Here is a 20,201-nt window from a genome sequence, read left to right on the forward strand (position 1 = left end):
CCAAAGCGGGGGATGGGGCGGGGCTAAAGGGGGAGGGGCCGGAGCGGAAACCGCAGCGGGGGAGGGGGGAGGACGGGAATGGGGAGGGGGCCACGGGAGGGGCGGGGCCTGGAGGGAGGGGGAGGGGCTGAGGTGGGGGGGGCTGAGGTGGGGGAGGGGCGGGGGCGGGGGAGGCCCGGGATGGGGGAGGGAGGGAGGGCAGCGAACGGGGGTGGGGGAGGGAAGGGGGGCGGGGACTCCTCCTCCCGCCCCTCCCCCCCTCCCTCATCCACCCCCGTCCGCTTCCGGCGGCGGCGGTGACGTCACGGGGCGGGGGCGGGGCCCCGCGGGTCACGTGGGGGCGGCGGCGGCGCGAGCGGCGCGGGAGCGGTGGGGGGGGGGGGCGGGGGAGGGAATTGGGGGGGGGCGCGGGGAAGGGCGGGGGCGGGGCTTGGTTTGGGGAGGGGGCGGGGCCCGGCGAGATCCGGCGGGAGATCCGGGGGATTTTGGCGGGAGATCCGGGGGGTTTTGGCGGGAATCCGGGGAGTTTTGGCGGAATTTGGGGAGTGGGGGGGGCGCGAGCAGGGGGCGGAGTTTGGGGGATTTTGGGGAGGGGGCGGGGCCTGGGGCCGGGTTTGGGGAGGGGGCGGGGCCTGAGCGGAGCCGGGAGAGTTCCGGGGGTGAATTTGGGGAGGGGGCGAGGACTGGGGCAGAATTTGGGGAGGGGGCGGTTTTGGGGGGGCGATTTGGGGGAGTTTGGGGTGAATTTGGGGAGGGGGCGAATTCGGGGTGACTTTTGGGGTGAATTTGGGGGCATTTTGGGGAGGGGGCGACTTAAGGGAGGAGAATGGGGGGAACTTTTGGGGTGAATTTGGGGAGGGGGCGATTTTGGGGCTGGGGTCCCTGGGGGGACTGCGATGATTTTGGGGGTTTTGGGGTCATTTTGGGGGCAATTTTGGGGTCAGGTTTTGGGGCTGGGGGTCGATTTGGGGTTTTTGGGGTAATTTTGGGGTTTTTGGGGTCAGATTTTGGGGGGTTTGGGGTCAAGTTTCGGAGATTCTGGGGTCCGATTTGGGGATTTTTGGGGTCAAATTTCGGGGGTTTTGGGGTCAGATTTGGGGTTTTGGGGCTGAGGGTGAATTTGGGGTTTTGGGGTGATTTGGGGGGGTTTGGGGTCAGATTTTGGGGTCACTTTTTGGGGGTTTTGGGGTCAGGTTTCAGGGGATTTTGGGGCGATGTGGGGGTTTTGGGGTCAGATTTTGGGCGGTTTGGGGCTGAGGGTGAATTTGGGGTTTTTTGGGGTGATTTTGGGGGTTTTTGGGGTGAATTTGGGGGTTTTTGGGGTGATTTTGGGGGTTTTGGGGGCAGGTTTCGGGGGGTGTGGGGTGATCAAGGGGCCTGAAGTTGGAATTTGGGGAATTTGGGGTTTTTGGGGCTGGGGGTGAATTTGAGGTTTTGGGGTCGGATTTTGGGGGGATTGGGGTCGGGTTTTAGGATTCGATTTTGGGGGGTTTGGGGTCGGATTTTGGGGGGATTTGGGGTCGGGTTTTAGGATTCGATTTTGGGGGTTTGGGGGTCGGATTCGGGGGATTTGGGGTCGGGTTTTAGGATTCGATTTTGGGGGTTTGGGGTCGGATTCCGGGGGGATTTGGGGTCGGGTTTTAGGATTTGATTTTGGGGGTTTGGGGTCGGATTTTGGGGGGATTTGGGGTCGGGTTTTAGGATTCGATTTTGGGGGTTTGGGGTCGGATTTCGGGGGGATTTGGGGTCGGGTTTTAGGATTCGATTTTGGGGGTTTGGGGTCGGGTTTCGGGGGGATTTGGGGTCGGGTTTGGGGGTTTTGGGGTTGGCTTCGGGTGATTTTTGGGGTCAGATTTTGGAGGGCTTTTGGGGTCAGGTTTAGGGGGGTTTGGGGTGGGGTTTTGGGGCTGGGGGTGAATTTGGGGTGATTTTGGGGTGATTTTGGGGTGACTCCTGAGGCTGGAGGCGATTTGGGGCCATTTTGGGGCCATTTTGGGGCTGGGGGTAAATGGGGGATTTTGGGATGATTGTGGAGGTTTGGGGTCGGATTTTGGGGTCACTTTTTGGGGGGTTTGGGGTCAGGTTTTGGGGTCAGGTGTTGGGGTTTTAGGGTCACATTTGGGGTTGGATTTTGGAGGACTTAGGGTCAGGTTTTGGGGTTTTGGGGTCAGATTTTGGGATGATTTTGGAGGTTTGGGGTCAGATTTTGGGGGTTTTGGGGTCAGGTTTTGGGGGTTTTGGGGTCAGGTTTTGGGGTCACATTTGGGGTCACTTTTTGGGGGGTTTGGGGTCAGGTTTTGGGGTCACTTTTTGGGGGGTTTGGGGTCAGGTTTTGGGGTCACATTTGGGGTCACATTTGGGGTTGGATTTTGGAGGATTTGGGGTCAGATTTTGGGGGGGCTGGGGGTTTCATTGTGTGGGGTTTGGGATCGGATTTTGGGGCAGTTTGGTTGATTTGGGGTCAGATTTGGGGGCTTTATGGGGTTGGGGGCGCTTTGGGTGGTTTTGGGGCAATTTTGGGGGTTTTGGGGTCAGATTTTGGGGGTTTGGTGCTGAGGGTGAATTTGGGGGTTTTGGGGTCAGATTTTGGGGGGATCGGGATCAGATTTTGGGGTCACTTTTTGGGGTCCGATTCTGGGGGGTTTTGGGGTCAGGTTTGGGGGGGTTGGGGTGATTTGGGGTCAGATTTTGGGGGTTTGGGGATGGGGGTGATTTTGGGGGTTTTGGGGCCATTTTGGGATTTTGGGGCAATTTTGGGGCAGTTTTGGGGGGTTTGGGGTCAGATTTTGGGGTCAGGTTTTGGGGCCATTTTGGGGATTTTGGGGTCAGGTTTTGGGGTCAGGTTTTGGGGTCTGGTTTTGGGGTCAGGTTTTGGGGTTTTCGGGCCCCGCTTGGCTCTGACCCTTCCCCTCCCCCCAGGAGGAGCCGGCGGCCAATGAGAGCGGCCTGGGCTGTGAGTGCGGCTGTCGCGATGTGGGGGAGGGGATATCGCGACATGGGGAGGGGATATCGCGACATGGGGAGGGGATATCGCGACATGGAGAGGGGATATCGCGACATGGGGAGGGGATATCATGACATGGGGACTGGGATATTGCAATATGGGAGGGATATCACGACATGGGGAGGGGATATCGCGATGTGGGGGTTATCGCGATATGGGCAAGGGAATATTGGGATGTGGGAGGGGATATCGCGATATGGGGACAGGAATATCGCGATATGGGGGGATATCGGGATATGGGGATGGGGATATTGTGATATGGGGAAACTGATGTGATATGGGGGCATATCACGATACGGGGGAGGGATATTGCGATATGGGGAGGGGCTATCGCGATATGGGGAGGGATATTGCGACATGCCGACAGGGATATCGTGACATGGGAGGGATATTGCGGCGTGGGGGGATATCACGATATGGGGAGGGGATGTCGTGACATGGGGGCGGGGATGTCGTGACATGGGAGAGGGATATCAGGATATGGGGAGGGATATCGCGATATGGGGATATCGTGACGTGGGGATATCGCGATACTGAGGGGATATTGTGACGGGGGAGGGATATCACGATATTGGGGACAGGGGATATCAGGATATAGGAGGTAGTGTGATACGGGGGAGGGGATATATCGTGACATAGAGGAGGGGGATATCGCGATATGGGGAGGGGATATTGCGATATGGGAGGGATATCGCGATATGCAGACAAGGATATCGCGATATGGGGGGGACATCATGGCATGGGGGGCATATCGCAATATGGGGAGGGATATTGCGACATGGGGATGGGGGTATCGCGATATGGGGGGATATCGCGATAGGGGGAGATATCACGATAGGGGGGTTATCAGGATGCGGAGGAGGGATATCGGGATATGAGGGGATATCATGATATGGGGGAAGGGATGCGATATGGGAGGGGGTATCGCGATATGGGGATGGGAATATCGCGATATGGGGATGGGAATATCGCGATATGGGGAGGGGGATATCGTGATATGGGGGAGGGGTATCGCGATAGTGGGCTATTGGGGAAGGGATGTCGCCATTTGGGAGGGGGGATATCGGGGAGGGGATGTTGTGATATGGGAGGGATATCGCGATATGGGGGAGGGGATATCGCGACATGGGGACTGGCATATCGCGATATGGGGATGGGGATATCGTGATATGGGGGGATGTCGTGACTGGGCAGGGCCGATATCGCGACAGGGCCGATATCGCGACGGGGGCACTGGCACGGCCTGGATTTTGGGCAGGGCGTCTGTCGTGACACGAATATCGCGATAGCGGCGATGGCGTGAGAGAACGTCGCGATAGCGCCAGTATCGTGACATGAGTATTGCGATAGGGCCGGTATCGTGACATGGATATCGCGATAGGGCTGATGTCATGACATGGATGTCGCGATAGGGCCGGTATCGTGACAGGGATATCGCGACATGCCGTAGTATCGTGACGCAACACGTCAGGTTTGTCACGACACGTGGGGCTGTCGTGACAGGAATATCGCGACGTATCGCGACACAAACGCCGCGATACAAATATCGCGACGCGCTATCGTGACACGAACATCACGATGCGCATATCGCGACAGGGACACCGCGACACAACAATCATGAGGTCGATATCGCGACAGCCGGGCCTGTCACGACACGACTATCGCGACATGACCGTCGTGACGTGAGTATCACGACAGGACTATCACGACGTGAGTATCGTGGCACAACTGTCGTGACACGAATATCGCAGTGTGAATATCGCGACATGAATATCGCGACACAGCCGGCGTGACACAAACACTGGGACGTGACTATCGCGACATGACCATTGCAGCACAGCTATCGCGACATGACCGTTGTGCTGTGAATATCGCAACACGACTATCGCGACGCAAATGGCACAATGTGAACGTTGTGGCGAGAATATCGCGACAGGACTATCGCGACATGGATATTGTGAGACGGCTGTCGTGACACGAATATCGCAATGTGAATGTCACGACATGAATATTGTGATGTGGCTGTCGTGACGTGACTATTGCGACAGAACATCATGATGGGAATATCGCGACATGAATATCGCGACATGAATCTCACGACATGAATCTCACGACATGAATATCGCGACATGAATACTGTGACGTGAACATTGCAGCAGGACTATTGTGACGCGACTATCGCGACAGGAATATCGCGACATGAACATCACAATGCGAATATCACGACGTCACTGTCGCGACAGGAATATCGTGACATGCCCACCGTGGTGTGAATATCGTGACGCAGCTATCGCGACATGAACATTGCGACACCGACATCACGACGTGACTGTCGCGACAGGAACATTGCGACGTCAATATCGCGACAGGAATATCGCAATGTGACTATCACGACGCGACTATCGCGACATGACCCCGGATGTCGCGACAGGGCTATCGTGACATGGATGTCGCGATATGAACGTCGTGGCGCGAGCGGCACAACACAAACATCGCGGCGTGGATATCACAATGCAAATATCGCGACGCGACTATCGCGACGTGACTATCGCGACATGGATATTGCAACATCAATATCTCAATGTCAATATCGTGATATTGTGACGTGAACGTCAGCGACGCGGCCCTGTCGCGACATGCCGGGTTATCACGACATGGCTGTTGTGACATGGATGTCGCGACATGGATATCGTGGTGTGACTATCGCGACAGGACTATCGTGACACGAGTCTCGTGATGGGAGCATCGCGACAGGACTATCGCGACATGAATATCACGACATGAATGTCTTGACGTGGATATTGTGACGTGACTGTCGTGACAGGACTGTCGCGACAGGACCATCATGACACAGCTATCGCGATGTGACTATCGCGACATGAATATCATGACGTGACTGTTGTGACGTGACTATCACGACACGATTATCGTGACACGAGTCCCGTGCTGCGAACATCACGATGGGACTGTCGTGACATGAACATCGCAACGCGACTATCACGATACGAATGTCACAACACGGCTATCGCGACATGGAGATCGCGACGTGAGTATCGCAATGTAAATATTGTGACGCAACTATCGCGACATGAACGTCGCGATGGGAATATAGCGACGTGGCTATCGCGACGTGAATGTCGTGACACAGCTATCATGACATGAATATTGCAACACAACTATCGCGACATGACTATCGCGACATGAGCACCACGATGTGCCGGTGTCGTGACTATCGTGACGCGCCGGTATCGCGACGTAAACGCCGTGACGTGAATATCACAGGGCGGATATCGCGACATGGATGTCGTGGCCCGGGTATCACGACACGGCTGTCGCGACATGAATATCACGATGTGACCGGAGTGATGTGAATATCGTGACATGAATATCACGACATGAATGTCTTGACGTGGATATTGTGACGTGACTGTCGCGACATGACCATCATGACGCAGCTATCGCGATGTGACTATCGCGACATGAATATCACGACGTGAATATCGTGACACAACTACCGCGACATGAATATCATGATGTGAATATCACGGCGCAACTATCGCAACGTGAACGTTGCGACGTGGCTATTGCGACGTGACTATCGTGACACGACTGTCACGACGTGACTGTAGTGACAAGAATATCGCGACATGAGCACCACGATGTGCCGGTGTCGTGACTATCGTGACGCGCCGGTATCGCGACGTAAACGCCGTGACGTGACTATCACAGGGCGGATATCGCGACAGGAGTATCGCGACGTGCCAGTATCGCGACATGGATGCCGTGGCACGGCTATCGCGACACGCTGATACCACGACATGCCGCTATCGCGATGGGCCGCTATTGTGACAGCTGCTATCACGATATGCCAGCGTCGTCAATGTCACAACTGGCTGATATCGCGACAGGCCGGTATCGCGATATATCTCCATGGGGATAGGTTGATATCGCGACAGGCCGGTATCGCGATGTCCCTCTATCGCGACAGGCTGGTGTCATGATATGCCTCTATCGCGACAGGCTGATATCGTGACAGACTGGTGCTGTGGCAGGCTGGTATCGTGACGGGCCACTATCACGATATACCACTATCGTGACAGGCTGGTATCGCGATATCCCTCTATTGTCACAGGCCGATATCACGATATATCCCTATCGTGACGGGCTGGTATCGGGATATCCCTCTATCGCGACAGGCCAGTATTGCAATGTGCCTCTGTCGCGACAGGCTGATATCGTGACGGGCTGGGATCACGACAGGCTGGCATCGTGATGGGCTGCTATCACGATACCACTCTATCGTGACAGGCTGATATCGCGATACCCCTCTATCACGACAGGCTGATATCGCGATACCCCTCTATCACATCAGGCCGATATCACGATAGCCCTCTATCGCAATAGGCTGACACCACAATAATCCCTCTATCGCGACAGGCTGATATCACGATAGCCCTCTGTCTTGGTTTAGAGCAAAATTTTGAGAGAGAGAGAGAGTCCCCAGAGGGGCTCTAGTAGGAGGATAAATTCAATCGGCCCCTCCCCCCCACAACCAGTCCGGGAGAAAATACCTCCTTGAAGAAAAGTGGAAAAAAGCTGTTTATTAAACAATAGAACCTAACAATATTAAAACAATAAAACCCCTTGCCGCTCTAAAAGAGATGACCAATTGAGAAAACCGCCCCCCGGTTGCAGCCCAGCTCACTCAGTCTCTTATCAGTCCTTCTGGTGCTGGAATTCTCACAGGCCAGGCCCGGCCTGGCCCGGTGGCCACAGGTGTGAGCTGCCGGTGCTTCCCTGGGTGTTCAGTCCAGAGCAGGTTCCAAGAGGTCCAAAGAAAAGGAAAAGAAAAACCACAGTCCAGGGACTCTTCTTTGCCTCAGCCAGCTAAAACTAACCAAAAGCAAAAGGAGAGCTCTCTGTCCTGCCGTCTGTCTGTCCGCAGACAACACCGTCCTGGAGGAGGAATGCGGGGAGTACGGTGCAATGTCTGAGCGAGGAAAAAAAAGAACTGTGCGCTTCTTCTCTCCCCCCTTTCACTCTCTGCAACAAGTCTGAAAGGTGCAAAACTTATTATTATTCAGCATAAACCAATGAGACGATTTGGGGATAAAAGCATCATATAGTCAACCCAGGACACCCTCTATCGCGACAGGCTGATATCACGATAGCCCTCTATCGCGATAGGCTGATATCGCGATACCCCCTCCTGCAGCAGGCTGATATCACGACAGCGCTCTACTGTGCCAGGCCGGTATCGTGATACCCCTGTACCACACCAGGCCCGTATCACGATAGCCCTCTATCGCGACAGGCTGGTATCACGATACACCTCTGTCGGGACAGGCTGGTATCACGATATATCTCTATCGGGACAGGCTGGTATCACAATACACTTCTATCGGGACAGGCCCATATCGCGATACACCTCTATCGCGACAGGCTGGTATCACGATACACCTCCGTTGCGGCAGGCTGGTATGGCGACAGACTGGGATCGTGATGGGCCGATATCGCGATATCCCTCTATCGCGACAGGCCGATACCGCGATACCCCTCTATCGCGACAGGCCGATATCGCGATACATCTCTATCGCGACAGGCCGATATCGCAATATCCCTCTATCGCGACAGGCCGATATCGCGATACACCTCTATCGCGACAGGCCGATATCGCGATACACCTCTATCGCGACAGGCCGATATCGCGATATCCCTCTATCGCGACAGGCCGATATCGCGATATCCCTCTATCGCGACAGGCCGATATCGCGATACACCTCTATCGCGACAGGCCGATATCGCGATACACCTCTATCGCGCCAGGCTGATATCGCGATATCCCTCTATCGCGACAGGCCGATATCGCGATACACCTCTATCGCGCCAGGCCAGCATTGCAGCGACCCCCAGAGTGTCCCCAATGTCCCCAGGGCTCTGCGCTGGCCCCCGGTCATCAGCGGGGACGCAAACGAGGGGATCCTGTCGTTCATTAGTCAATTGATTAGCATTAATATCGATATCGATATCAATATTGATGGCACGGATGACAGGATCGAGCCGTTCATTAATTTAATATCATTAATATCAATATTGATATCAATATTGTTATTGGTCACATGGATGTGGGGATCGAGCGTTCATTAATTTAATATCATTAATATATAATTTTATAAAAACAAGATCAGCACAGAAATCGTCATTAATTTAATATCTTAATATCAAATTGATACAATATTGTTATTGATTTATGGTTGGGGATGCTTTAATTAATTTAATATCATTAATATTAATATCGATATCATTACTGATGACGTGGATTACAGGATCGAGCCTTTCATTAATTTAATATCATTAATATCAATATTGATATCAATATTGTTATTGATTACATGGATGTGGGGATCGAGCCTTTCATTAATGTAATATCATTAATATTAATATTGATATCAATATTGTTATTGGTCACACGGATTAGGGGATCGAGCCTTTCATTAGTCAATTTATTATCATTAATATCAATATTGATATCATTACTGATGCCATGCATGAGGGGATCGAGTTGTTCATTAATCGATTCAATATCATTAATATTAATATCACTATTAATGACAGGGATGAAGGGATCGAGCCCTCATTAATTTAATATCATTAATATTAATATCACTATTGATTACACAGGTTAGGGCATCGAGCCTTTCATTAATAAATTTAATATCATTAATAGCAATATCAATATCGGTATTGATGGCATGGAGGAGGGGATCGAGCCTTTAATTAATTTAATATCATTAATATCATATTTATCAATAGTTATTGGATTTGTTAATATTATAAATTTTTTTAATATTATTTTTAAGATTTTTATTTTAATATTATAATTTAATATATTTGAGATTATTTTATCCTATAATATATTCCTTTTTAGGGGATTGAGGTTCATTAGCGAGTTTAATATCGTTAATATTAATATCATTATTGATTACACAGGTTAGGAGACCGAGCCTTTCATTAGTCAATTTAATATCATTAATATTAATATCAATATCGTTATTGATTACAAGGATGAGGGGATTGAGCCTTTCATTAGTCAGATTAATATTAATATTAATATTAATTAATATTAATATCCATATTGTTATTGATGACATGGATGAGGGGATTGAGCATTACATTAGTCAGATTAATATTAATATTTATTAATTAATATTAATATCAATATTGTTATTGATGGCATGGATTAGGGGATTGAGCATTCATAGCGATTAATATAATAACAAATAATCAGATTGTGGCATGGATTAGGGGATTGAGCATTTCATTAATCAGTCTATAATCATTAATATTAATATTAATATTAATCGCATGGATGACAGCATCGAGTGGCTCATTAGTAAACTTAATTAATATTAATATTGTGATTGAAGACCTGGATAAGGGGATGGAGCCGTTCATTAGTAAATTAAATATCGTTAATATTAATGCCGTTATTGATGACACGGATGAGGGGATCGTGTCGTCCATCAGTCAATTTAATATCATTAATATCAATATTAATATCAATGTAATTATTGACGACCTGGAGGAGGGGCTGGCATTGCCCATCAGTAGATTTAATGTCATTATTATTAATATGGTTATTAATGACACAGATGAGGGGCTGGCGCTGTCCGTCAGTAACTTTAATATCATTAATATTAATATTAGCAATATTAATAATGGTTAATATTAATATTAATATTAATGACCTGTTGGAGGGGCTGGTGCCATCCATCAGTAAATTTAATATCATTAATATCGATATTAATATGGTTATTAATGACACAGATGAGGGGCTGGCACTGTCCATCAGTAACTTTAATATCATTAATATTAATATTAGCAATATTAATAATGGTTAATATTAATATTAATATTAATGACCTGTTGGAGGGCTGGCCATCCATCAGTAAATTTAATATCATAAATCGATATTAATATGGTTATAATACACAGATGAGGGGTCACTGTCATCATAACTTTAATATCATTAATATTAATATTAAATATTATAATATTATAATATTTATTTATGTTGATCCATCCATCAGTAAATATATCATTATACATATAATATGTTATTAATGACACAGATGAGGGGCTGGCCCTGTCTATCAGTAAACATTAAATCATTAATATTAATATTAATATTAATATAATTATTGATGACCTGCATTAGGGGATGGCGTTGTCCATCAGTAAATTTAATATCATTAATATCCATATTAATGTAATTATTGATGACTTTGGAGGGGCTGGCGCCGTATCCATCAGTAAATTTAATATCATTAATATCGATATCAATGTCATTAATATCAATGTCATTAATATCAATGTCCGTGTCGTTATTGATAACGTGCCTGAGGGGATCGTGTCGTTCATTAGTCAGTTTAATATCATTAATATCAATATCAGTATCAATGTGGTTATTGATGAGCTGGACGAGGAGATCGAGCCTTTCATTAGTAAATTTATTATCACTAATATCGCTATCGATATCATTTATTATCATTAATATCGCTATCGATATCATTTGTTATCAATATTAGTATCGATATCATTTATTATCATTAATATCGGTATCGATATCATTTATTATCACTAATATTGGTATCCATATCATTTATTGTCATTAATATCGGTATCAATATCATTTATTATCAATATTAGTATCGATATCATTTATTATCATTAATATCGCTATCGATATCATTTATTATCACTAATATCGATATCAATATCATTTATTATCATTAATATTGATATCAATATCATTTGTTATCAATATTAGTATCGATATCATTTATTATCATTAATATTGGTATCATTATCATTAATATTGGTATCCCTATCATTTATTATCATTAATATCGATATTGATATCATTTATTATCATTAATATCATTATCAATATCATTTATTATCATTAATATCTTATCAATATCATTTATTGTCATTAATATCGATATCAATATCATTTATTATCATTAATATCATTATCAATATCATTTATTGTCATTAATATCGCTATCGATATCATTTATTGTCATTAATATCGCTATCAATATCATTTATTATCATTAATATCGCTATCGATATCATTACTGATGACACGGATTAGGGGATCGAGCCGTTCATTCATCAGTTTAATATCATTAATATTAATATTAATATCATTAATTGATGGCCTGCAGGAGGGGAAGGCGCAGTCCGTCAGTGCATTGAATTCTGGGAATTCCGGGAATTCGGGATTCTGGGAATTTTGGGAATTCTGGGAATTGTCGGAATTCTGGGAATTCTGGGAATTTTGGGAATTTGGGGAATTCCGGGAATTGCCGGAATTCTGGGAATTCTGGGAATTTTGGGAATTCTGTGATTCCGGGAATTCCCTGAATTCTGGGAATTCTGGGATTCTCTGAATTCCCTGAATTCTGTGAATTCTGAGAATTCTCTGATTCTGGGAATTCCCGGAATTCTGGGATTGTGGGAATTCCGGGAATTCCGGGAATTCCGCGATTCTGGGAATTCCCTGAAATCTGGGAATTCTGGGAATTCTCCGAGTTCTCTGATTCTGGGAATTCCTGGAATTCGGGAAATTCTGTGAGTTCTGTGATTCGCGACAGGCCGCTATCGCAACGGGCTGATATCGCGACAGGCCGGTATTGCTGCTATCGCGACAGGCTGATATCACAACGGGCTGATATCGCGACGGGCTGATATCACGACGGGCTGATACCGCCTCTATCGTGACAGGCCGATATCGTGACAGGCTGATATCACGACGGGCTGATATCACGACGGGCTGATACCGCCTCTATCGTGACAGGCTGCTATCGTGACAGGCTGCTATCACTAATACCGTGACAGGCCGGTATTGCCGCTATCACGACAGGCCGGTGTCACTGCTATCGCGACAGGCCAGCGTTGCTGCTGTCGTGACGGGGCTCTATCGCCGCTATCACAACAGGCCGATATCGCGACAGGCCAGTATCACCTCTGTCGTGACAGGCTGATATCACGACGGGCTGATATCGCCTCTATCGCGACAGGCTGATAATATGACAGGCTGATGTTGCCTATATCGTGACAGACTGCTGTCACAACAGGCCGGTGTCACCACTATCGTGACAGGCCGGTGTCACCACTATCGCGACAGGCCGCTATCACGACAGGCTGATACCGCCTATATCATGACAGGCCACTATCACCACTATTGCGACAGGCCACTATCGTGACAGGCTGGTATTGCGACAGGCCAATATCACTGCTATCGCGACAGGCCGGTATGGCCACCATTGCGACAGGCCGCTACCGTGCCGGGCCAATATCGCCTGTATCGTGACAGACTGCTATCACGACAGGCTGCTATCGCCGCTATCGTGACAGGCTGATGTTGCCGCTATCACGACAGGCCGGTGTCACCACTATTGCCGCTATCATGCTGGGCGAGTATCGTGACAGGCTGGTATTGCCGCTATCGTGACAGGCTGATGTTGCCACTATCGTGACAGGCCGCTATCGGCACTATCGCCGCTATTATTGCCGCTATCGCGACAGGCTGCTATCGTGGCACAGCGCTGTTGTGATGTACCACTATCGCAACAGGCCGATATCACCGCTGTCATGACAGGCCAGTGTCACTGCTGTCGCGACAGGCTGATCTCGCTGCTATCGTGACAGGCTGCTGTCACGACAGGCCGATGTCACGACAGGCCACTATTGTGACAGGCTGGTATAGCACCAGGCCAGTATCGCTGCTGTCGCGACAGGCCGATATCACCGATATCGCGACAGGCCGATATCGTGACAGGCCGATATCGCGACAGGCCGATATCGTGACAGGCCGATATCGTGACAGGCCGATATTGCGACAGGTCGATATCACCGATATCGCGACAGGCCGATATCGTGACAGGCCGATATCGCGACAGGCCGATATCGTGACAGGCCGATATTGCGACAGGCCGATATCACCGATATCGTGACAGGCTGATATCGCGACAGGCTGATATCACGACAGGCTGACATCGTGACAGGCTGATATCACCGATATCGCGACAGGCCGATATTGCGACAGGCCGATATCGCGACAGACCAATATCACCGATATCGCGACAGGCTGATATCGCGACAGGCTGATATCATGACAGACCAATATCACCGATATCGCGACAGGCCGGTATCACTGATATCGCGACAGGCTGATATCGCGACAGACCGGTATCACCGGTATCGCGACAGGCCGGTATCACAACCGCCGCTCTCTCTCTCTCTCTCTCTCCCAGGCGCTGTCGCTGCTGCTGCTGCCGGGGCTGGGCCGCAGGGTGACAGTGACAGCGACAGCGACAGCGACAGCGACAGCGAGCACGGCCACCACCGCGGCCACCATGGAGGGGACAGCCACGGGGACAGCCACGGGGACAGAGGGGACAGCCACAGGGACACCCACGGCCACCGGGGGCACCTGCGGCGGCGCCGGGAACGGCACCGCGGGGGACAAAGGGGACACCGGGGGGGACACCGGGGAGGTCTCGGCCGCCTTCGTCACCTGCCCCAACCTCAGCGTGGCCACCGAGCTGGCCAGGTGACAGTGGGGACACAGGGGGGACACCGAGCTGGCCAGGTGACAATGGGGACACTGGGGACACCGAGCTGGCCAGGTGACAGTGGGGACACAGGGGGGACACCGAGCTGGCCAGGTGACAGTGGGGACACAGGGGGGACACCGAGCTGGCCAGGTGACAGTGGGGACACAGGGGACACCGAGCTGGCCAGGTGACAGTGGGGGGACACAGGGGACACCGAGCTGGGCAGGTGACAGTGAGGGGACAATGAGGGGACACCGAGCTGGGCAGGGGACACTGGGGACACCTGACAGCCAGGTGACACCAGGGTGGCACTGTCCCCAAGGGTGGCTGGGAAAGGTGACACTGGTGACACTGGCCCTGTGCCAGGGGTGACAGAGGAGGTGACACACGGGTGACACAGGAGGTGGCAGGTGTTACAGGTGACACACAGGTGACACACAGGTGACACACGGGTGACACGGGAGGTGGCAGGTGTTACAGGTGTTACAGGTGACACACACAGGTGACCCACACAGGTGACACACACAGGTGACACTCAGGTGACACACACAGGTGACACTCAGGTGACACTCAGGTGTCCCTGTCAGGTCGCTGGTGCAGCAGCGTTTGGCCGGGGTTGGTGACACAGGTGACACAGGAGGTTGTAGGTGTTACAGGTGACACAGGTGACACACACAGGTGACACAGGAGGTGGCAGGTGTTACAGGTGTTACAGGTGACACACACAGGTGACACACACAGGTGACACTCAGGTGACACTCAGGTGACACTCAGGTGTCCCTGTCAGGTCGCTGGTGCAGCAGCGTTTGGCCGGGGTTGGTGACACAGGTGACACAGGAGGTGGCAGGTGTTACAGGTGACACTCAGGTGACACTCAGGTGACACAGGAGGTTGTAGGTGTTACAGGTGACACTCAGGTGACACAGGTGACACACACAGGTGACACACACAGGTGACACTCAGGTGACACTCAGGTGTCCCTGTCAGGTCGCTGGTGCAGCAGCGTTTGGCCGACTGCGTGAACATCATCCCCGGAGTGACCTCGGTGTGAGTGGGGACAGCGGGGACACTGGGGGGACACTGGGGACAGCGGGGACACCGGGGGGACACTGGGGACAGTGGGGACACCGGGGGGGGACAGCGGGGACAGAGGGGACACTGGGGACAGAGGGGACAGCGGGGACACTGCGGGGGGACACTGGGGACAGAGGGGACACTGCGGGGGGACACTGGGGACACCGGGGACACTGGGGACAGAGGGGACAGAGGGGACAGTGGCACAGCAGGGGGACATTGGGGACAGTGGGGACAGTGAGGGGGGACACTGGGGACACTGCGGGGGGACACCGGGGACAGAGGGGACAGTGGCACAGCAGGGGGACATTGGGGACAGTGGGGAGACGGGGGGGGGGACAGGGGGACATTGGGGGGGGAAATTTGGGACACCGAGGGGACCCAGGGGACAGGGGACAGCAGGGACAGACAGGACATTGGGGACATTGGGGGGACACAGGGACAGGGGGACATTGGGACATTGAAGGGTTGGGGACACGGGGGGGACATTGGGGACACTGAGGGATTGGGGACATCAAGGACATTGGGGACACAGGGACATTGGGAATATTGGGGGACAGTGCGGGACTGGGGACACTGGGACAGTGGGACATTGAAGGGTTTGGGGACACAGGGGGGACACTGGGGACAGGCACAGGGCGGTGCCACCCCCGGTGTCCCCACTGTCCCCGATGTCCCCAGGTACACGTGGCAGGGCAAGCTGGAGGAGGACAGCGAGGTCCTGCTGGTGAGTGGTGGCACCACCGTGTCCCCAGGGGGTCCCAAGGGGGTCCCCAAGGTGTCCCCAAGGTGTCCCCAATCCCCCCAGTGGCACCACGGTGTCCCCAAGGTGTCCCCAAGGTGTCCCCAACCCCCCAATGTCCCCAGTGATAACCCCAGTGATGTCCCCTGTGTCCCCCCAGTGTCCCTCCAATGTCCCCTCGCTGCCCCAGTGTCCCCAAATGTCCCCAATCCCCCAGGGTGTCCCCACTGATGTCCCCCCAATGTCCCCAATGTCCCTGAAGTGTCCCTGGGGTGTCCCCAATGTCCCTGAAGAGTCCCCCCGATGTCCCCAGTGTGTCCCCACTGATGTCCCCCTGATGTCCCCAATGTCCTCAGTGATGTCCTCACTCTCCCCAATGTCCCCCCAATGTCCCCTTTGTCCCCTCACTGTCCCCAATGTCCCCCCAGTGATGTCCCCAAGGTGTCCCCAGTGTCCCTGAAGTGTCCCTGGGGTGTCCCCAGTGTGTCCCCACTGATGTCCCCCCAGATGTCCCCAATCCCTCCAATGTCCCCGGTGATGTCCCCAAATCCCCCAGTGTCCCCAAGGTGACCCCAGATGTCCCCAGTCCCCCCACAATGTCCCCAAGGCGTCCCCCAATGATGTCCCCAATGTCCCCAGTGTCCCCAATGATGTCCCAAAATGTCCCCAATGTCCTCCCAGTGATGTCCCCCAGTGTCCCCAATCCCCCACAACGTCCCCAACACCCCCACTCTCCTCACCGATGTCCCCAATGTCCCCAAATGTCCCCAGTGTGTCCCCAGGGTGTCCCTGGTGATGTCCCCAGTGTCCCATTGCTGTCCCCCATGTGTCCCCAATGATGTCCCCAATGTGTCCCCAATGTCCCTGAAGTGTCCCTGGGGTGTCCCCAGTGATGTCCCCAAGGTGTCCCCAATGTCCCTGAAGTGTCCCTGGGGTGTCCCCAATGTCCCCAGTGATGTCCCCAGTGTCCCCAAATGTTCCCGATGTCCCCAGTGCCACCAATGATGTCCCCAGTGTCCCCCCAAGGTGTCCCCCCCTTGGTGTCCCCAATGTCCCCAGTGATGTCCCCAATGTCCCCAATGTGTCCCCATTGATGTCCCCATTGATGTCCCCAATGTCCCCAATGTCCCCATTGATGTCCCCAATGTCCCCAATGTGTCCCCAATGCCCCAATGTCCCCAATGTCCCCAGTGTCCCCACTGATGTCCACAATGTCCCCAATGTCCCCATTAATGTCCCCACTGATGTCCCCATTGATGTCCCCAATGTGTCCCCACTGTCCCCATTGATGTCCCCATTGATGTCCCCAATGTCCCCACTGTCCCCATGAATGTCCCCAATGTCCCCATTGATGTCCCCAATGTCCCCAATGTGTCCCCATTGATGTCCCCAATGTCCCCAATGTCCCCAATGTGTCCCCATTAATGTCCCCAATGTCCCCACTGATGTCCCCACTGTCCCCATTGATGTCCCCATTGATGTCCCCATTGATGTCCCCGATGTGTCCCCAATGTCCCCAATGTCCCAAATGTGTCCCCAGTGTCCCCAATGTCCCCATTAATGTCCCCATTGCTGTCCCCACTGTCCCCAATGTGTCCCCATTGATGTCCCCATTGATGTCCCCATTGTCCCCATCGATGTCCCCACTGCTGTCCCCGCTGTCCCCATTGATGTCCCCATTGATGTCCCCATTAATGTCCCCATTGATGTCCCCATTGATGTCCCCAATGTCCCCACTGTCCCCATGAATGTCCCCAATGTCCCCATTGATGTCCCCAATGTCCCCAATGTGTCCCCATTGATGTCCCCACTGTCCCCATTAATGTCCCCATTGATGTCCCCATTGATGTCCCCATGTCCCCATTGATGTCCCCATCGATGTCCCCACTGCTGTCCCCACTGTCCCCATTGATGTCCCCATTGATGTCCCCATGTCCCCATTGATGTCCCCATCGATGTCCCCATTGATGTCCCCATTGATGTCCCCATCGATGTCCCCAATGTCCCCACTGCTGTCCCCGCTGTCCCCGCAGATGATCAAGACCCGCAGCTCCCGGGTGCCGGCGCTGAGCGACTTCGTGCGGTGGGGACGGGGGGGGACGGGGGGGTTTGGGGGTCCCGGGGGGGTTTGGGGGTCCCGGGGGCCTTGGGGCAGATCTGGGGGGTCCTGGGGGGGATCTGGGCAATCCCAGGTGGGTTTGGGGGGTCCTGGGGGGGTTTTGGGGGTCCTGGGGGGTTTGGGGCAGAGTTTGGGGGGTCCCATGGGTGTTTGGGGGGTTTGGGGGGGTCCCAGGTGGGATTTTGGGGGGTCCTGGGGGGTTTTGGGGGGGTCCTTGGGACATTCTGGGGGACATTGGGGGGATTTTGGGGGGTCCCAAAGGGGATTTAGAGGGTCCGGGGGGGGATTTGGGGGAATTTGGGGTCCTCAGTGAGATTTGGGGGGTCCTGGAGGGCGCTGGGGGATTTGGGGGGTCCTGGGGCAGATTTTGGGGTCCTTAGTGGGATTTGGGGTGTCCCAGGGGTGTTTTGAAGGGTCCTGGGGGATTTGGGGGTCCCTGGTGGGATCTGGGGGGGTCCTGGGGGAGATCGGAGCAGATTTTGGGGGTCCCAGAGAGGATTTTGGGGGTCTTGGGGTCCCAGGGTGATTTTGGGGGCGTCCTTGGGGGATTTTGGGGGTCTTGGGATTTTTGGGGATCCTGGTTGGGGGGTTGGGGGTCCCAGGGTGATTTTGGGGGGACTTTTGGGATTTTGGGGATGTTGGGGTGACCGAGGTGCTTTGGGGGGAGATATTTGGGATTTTGGGAGGCATTTTTGGGATTTTTGGGGTCCCCCGGGTGCCCCCAACCCTACGGGGTGCCCGAGGGGGTTTGGGGATCCCAGGGCCGTTTTTGGGGGGGATATTTGGGATTTTGAGGGGGATTTTTGGGATTTGGGGATGACTGAGAACCTTTGGGGTTCCCAGGGCCGATTTTTGGGGGGATTTGGGGGATTTTGGGGGGGATATTTAGGATTTCCATGGGGATTTTGGGGGTTTTGGGGGGATTTTGGGGTTCCCGAGTTGGGTTTTGGGGTTCCCGAGATGATTTTGGGGTTCCCGAGTTGGGTTTTGGGGTTCCCGAGATGATTTTGGGATTTTGGGGTTCCCGAGCTGGGTTTTGGGGTTCCCGAGATGATTTTGGGGTTCCCGAGTTGGGGTTTGGGGTTCCCGAGATGATTTTGGGATTTTGGGGTTCCTGAGCTGGGTTTTTGTCCCCCAGGTGCCCCCACCTGTACGAGGTGCCCGAGGGGGTTTGGGGGCCGTTTCTGGGGGGTGTATTTGGGATTTTGAGGGGGATTTTGGGGGTTTTTGGGGTTCCCGAGTTGGATTTTTGGTGTTTTGTGTCCCCAGGAGCCACCACCCGTACGAGGTGCCCGAGGTGGTGGCGCTGCCGGTGGCGCAGGGGAACGCCCCGTACCTGCGCTGGGTGCGCGACAGCGTGCCCCCCTGAGACACCCAAAAACAGCCCAAAAACAGCCCCCAAAACACCCCAACAACAGCCCAAAACCACCCCTGAGACACCCCAAAAACAGCCCAAAAACAGCCCCAAAACCACCCCTGAGACACCCCAAAACCAGCCCAAAAACAGCCCCCAAAACCAGCCCAAAAAACACCTCTTGAGACACCCAAAAACAGCCCAAAAACACCCCAAAAACAGCCCAAAAACAGCCCAAAAACAGCCCCCAAAACACCCCAAAACCAGCCCCAAAACCAGCC

General features: G+C 52.5%; 1 protein-coding gene across 1 annotated transcript; it reads left to right on the top strand.

The window, feature by feature from the left end:
• The first annotated feature begins 352 nt into the window (after positions 1-352).
• Positions 353-19,965, top strand: LOC115915989 (protein CutA homolog). Its single transcript, XM_030969688.1, has 7 exons — positions 353-369; positions 2,920-2,953; positions 14,329-14,627; positions 15,619-15,678; positions 16,387-16,432; positions 18,481-18,530; positions 19,836-19,965. Exons 2-7 carry the CDS (start codon positions 2,936-2,938, stop codon positions 19,933-19,935), a joined length of 573 nt encoding a protein of 190 aa, XP_030825548.1. The 5' UTR covers positions 353-369; positions 2,920-2,935; the 3' UTR covers positions 19,936-19,965.
• The last annotated feature ends 236 nt before the right edge of the window (positions 19,966-20,201 follow it).

The sequence above is a fragment of the Camarhynchus parvulus genome, unplaced genomic scaffold (assembly GCF_901933205.1).
Source record: "Camarhynchus parvulus unplaced genomic scaffold, STF_HiC, whole genome shotgun sequence".
Taxonomy (NCBI): Eukaryota; Metazoa; Chordata; class Aves; order Passeriformes; family Thraupidae; genus Camarhynchus; species Camarhynchus parvulus.